The sequence below is a fragment of the Bison bison genome, unplaced genomic scaffold (genome assembly GCF_000754665.1).
Source record: "Bison bison bison isolate TAMUID 2011002044 unplaced genomic scaffold, Bison_UMD1.0 scf7180017864317, whole genome shotgun sequence".
Lineage (NCBI taxonomy): Eukaryota > Metazoa > Chordata > Mammalia > Artiodactyla > Bovidae > Bison > Bison bison.
Window position 1 is genome coordinate 996923 of NW_011494889.1, and position 2990 is coordinate 999912.

The following is a 2990-nucleotide window of genomic DNA, read 5'->3' on the forward strand; positions in this document are numbered from 1 at the left end:
GTTTGCCATCCTCCCTTTGTAGCTGTCATTCATGCATTCAGTGCCTGCCAGGTGCCAGATTCTGTGCTGAGCATGGGTGCAGGTTTGCAAACTGACACTCTTCTCTTTCTCATTGTTTGCCTGAAGTTTCTAATACAATAAGTCACCAGCACTAAATAAATGTTTGTTAAATGTGATAAGTGTGTCTATAGGAAACGCATAAAATTCTGTGTTCCTCAACCCCCGTGAGCCTGTATTATTCAGACAGCAGTTGCATTGCCAGGGATGTGATGGAGGGATTGCTGGCAGGTCGGAGATAGTGTTCATTTTATATTTGAGGATGTGATGGCTCTAATGGGGGTTCTGACATTTTTTTAATACATAATTATCTTCAGGAGAAGCACATATCCAGGTAGAGAGACTAATATTCAGTGGGCACTTGATAAATATTTAAAATGAAGGGAAACAAAACTTATTCTGAAGCTTAAATAAAATATTTGCTTTCTCCTTCAACTTTAGGGATAATTACACCACAAGGCACTCCTGTCGATGCTGATGATGCCCAAAAGCAGCTGGCAGCAAATACTGAAGAACCAGCAAGTGTCACACCTCTGGAAAATGCAATTGCTTTCATATACTCACTTGTGTTTCATTTAACTAAGACGGTAAGTTTGACATGTAATTTTTTCAAATACAATGTTAATTATTACCATTTTCAAGTTGATTTTAAGCATGAGATGAAGAATTTATAATGTCTTTATGAAAACTACTCCTACGCCTTTGAAGGCAGCCTCTGAAATAAGCCACAGGTGTGTGATGGTGGTGGGTTCTTAGTTCAGTTCAGCACTTGGCGATAACATTGGCGGCCAGTGCTGGGCATCTGCACACCTGTTGTACCCTCAGGGATCTTTTGGTCTAACAGGGAGAGAATGAAATTCACTTGAAACACAATATGATATGGGAAAGAAGAGACGTATTTACCTGATGGTGTGAGAGTATGTTAAATAAATTGATTCACTGAGATGGGAGGACGGGCAGAGGAGGTCAGAAGTTAGCTGAGACATCTTCTGAGCCGAGTTGCAGGATCCGTGTAGTTTGATGTGTAATTTGTTGTTGAATAGGGCTAGGGAGGTGGATGGGTTGAGTGCACAGGCACACAGAAGTATGTTTGGGGAAATGGGACATGAAGAAAAGGTTACTTGGCATTGTCCAAGTATAGAGTTCGAGGGGCGTGCGTGGTCTTGTGGAGGGAGATGGGCTCAGGTACAGGAGGTTGTATGTCATGGTAGGTTGTGTTAGAGATCCTGTGAAGGTTTTAAGCAGGAAATAAGTATAGTCATATTTGTTCTTAGAAAGAGTCACTTACGGCAGAATTATTTATTCAAATTTATCTGTCTAAGGAATTCTGATCCATATGAGACATCATTTAGTCCGTCCATCCATTGAATGTGATCTAAGCTGTTTAGGGCTTAGCGCCCCCTTGTGGTATTTTCTGGAATTGGACATTCTTGGTAAATGATGCGAATGAGCAAGCTTTCAGAATTCAGAGGCCAAGTTGCCCTTGGAGCTATAAAGTATACTCTGCATCAAAAATATCTATCTTCCAGGTTCTGTTATTTCAAGACTTTTTAAGGAAAAGGGGTTATTTTTTTGTTCTGTTATACACATGGGTTTTGAGTGAGGATAAATCTGGTTTCAAATCCCAGGTCCGTCATTTAGAAACTTGGGTAGATTACTTAAGTTTGAACCTCAGTTTTTTCATCTTTAAAATGCAGATAATACCTACCCCAGTTGTAAGAATTAAATGAATCGATAATATCAAGCATATAGTGTAGTGCCTGGCATTTTATAAGATCTCATCCCCCCGCCCGCTTCTCATTTGGATGATCAGAGAGGGCAGTATAAAAATACTGGATACTGCAGGGAATTCAGGAGAAAGGCCGCCAGGATGGGAAAGTTAGAGGAAACTTTTCAGTTTTCTCCGTGTTTGTGGTAGTGGCAGCCACCCCAGTGAATGTGTATGCCCTGTGCAGTTAGAGTTCTGAAGGAAATTTTCAGTGATGAAGGCGATCTCAGAATTAGAATTTGGTTATCAGCATGAATCATCATCACTTCTAAAACTTAACAGCCTCCAGATGTGGGAGGAGTTCTTTGTTCATTTTATTGGTGGGTATGCACAGAGCCCTATTGTAGACCTGGGTTGGAGGACACAGATGTGGTAGAGGATGTTATTTCTGCTTGAGGGGTAACGGGAGAAGACACAGACATGAATGGCAAGAGAAAAGGGTGCATATTACAAAGTAACAGTGACTTGAAAGGTTATCGTCAAGCAAGTATTTGGATGGCCCAATATGTATAGAGTATTATGTTAGGAATAGAAGAGTCTAAGAGGTATAAAGCATGATTCTGATTTATGAAAGGCTTAAAAAAGGACATATCAAATATATATGGAAATTGGAAAAATGGGAAACACGAAATAGCTGTTGTAAAGTATCAGATAAGTAGTATAGATAACTATTTGTAGAGCTGGGAAATAATGGGGTGCTGACTTGTTTGGCAAAACTGCACCAGAAGTCAGATGCATAGATCAGCAGTTGATGGAATCTCCAGGCTAGAGGAAATCTGAGAGAGCAACTAATTCAACTTTTTACAAACTGCGCTAATTTCCTCTACTCCAGCCCTGACTAGTAGTTATGGGGTCTGGGCATCAACAATTCCTAGTGTGAGCCATCTGTCTTATAAGACTACACATTGCTTTGTTGGCTAGTTTATTCATATATTGACTCCAAATTTTTCTCCATATAATTTTTTTCTCTTAGAATCTAATTCCTTTTTTACATAGTAATCATTTAAATATTTGAAGTTATGCTTCAATTTTTTTTTCCCTTTAGTGTTTTAGCATGGAAAATTTCAAAATGGTAATAGTAAAGAGAAAATAGTGAAATGAAATTATGGCCCATCACTCAACTTAACAGTAATTCCTTAATATCACCCATTTTTGGACACATTTC

General features: G+C 39.2%; 1 protein-coding gene across 2 annotated transcripts in view; it reads left to right on the plus strand.

The window, feature by feature from the left end:
* Positions 1-2990, plus strand: part of MIA3 (melanoma inhibitory activity family, member 3) — a 56610-nt gene that overhangs the window by 14414 nt on the left and 39206 nt on the right. For both annotated transcript variants that reach the window (XM_010852817.1, XM_010852818.1), the window contains exon 6: positions 499-644. In XM_010852817.1, the coding sequence (XP_010851119.1) occupies positions 499-644 (146 nt within the window). The remainder of the gene's footprint in view (positions 1-498; positions 645-2990) is intronic.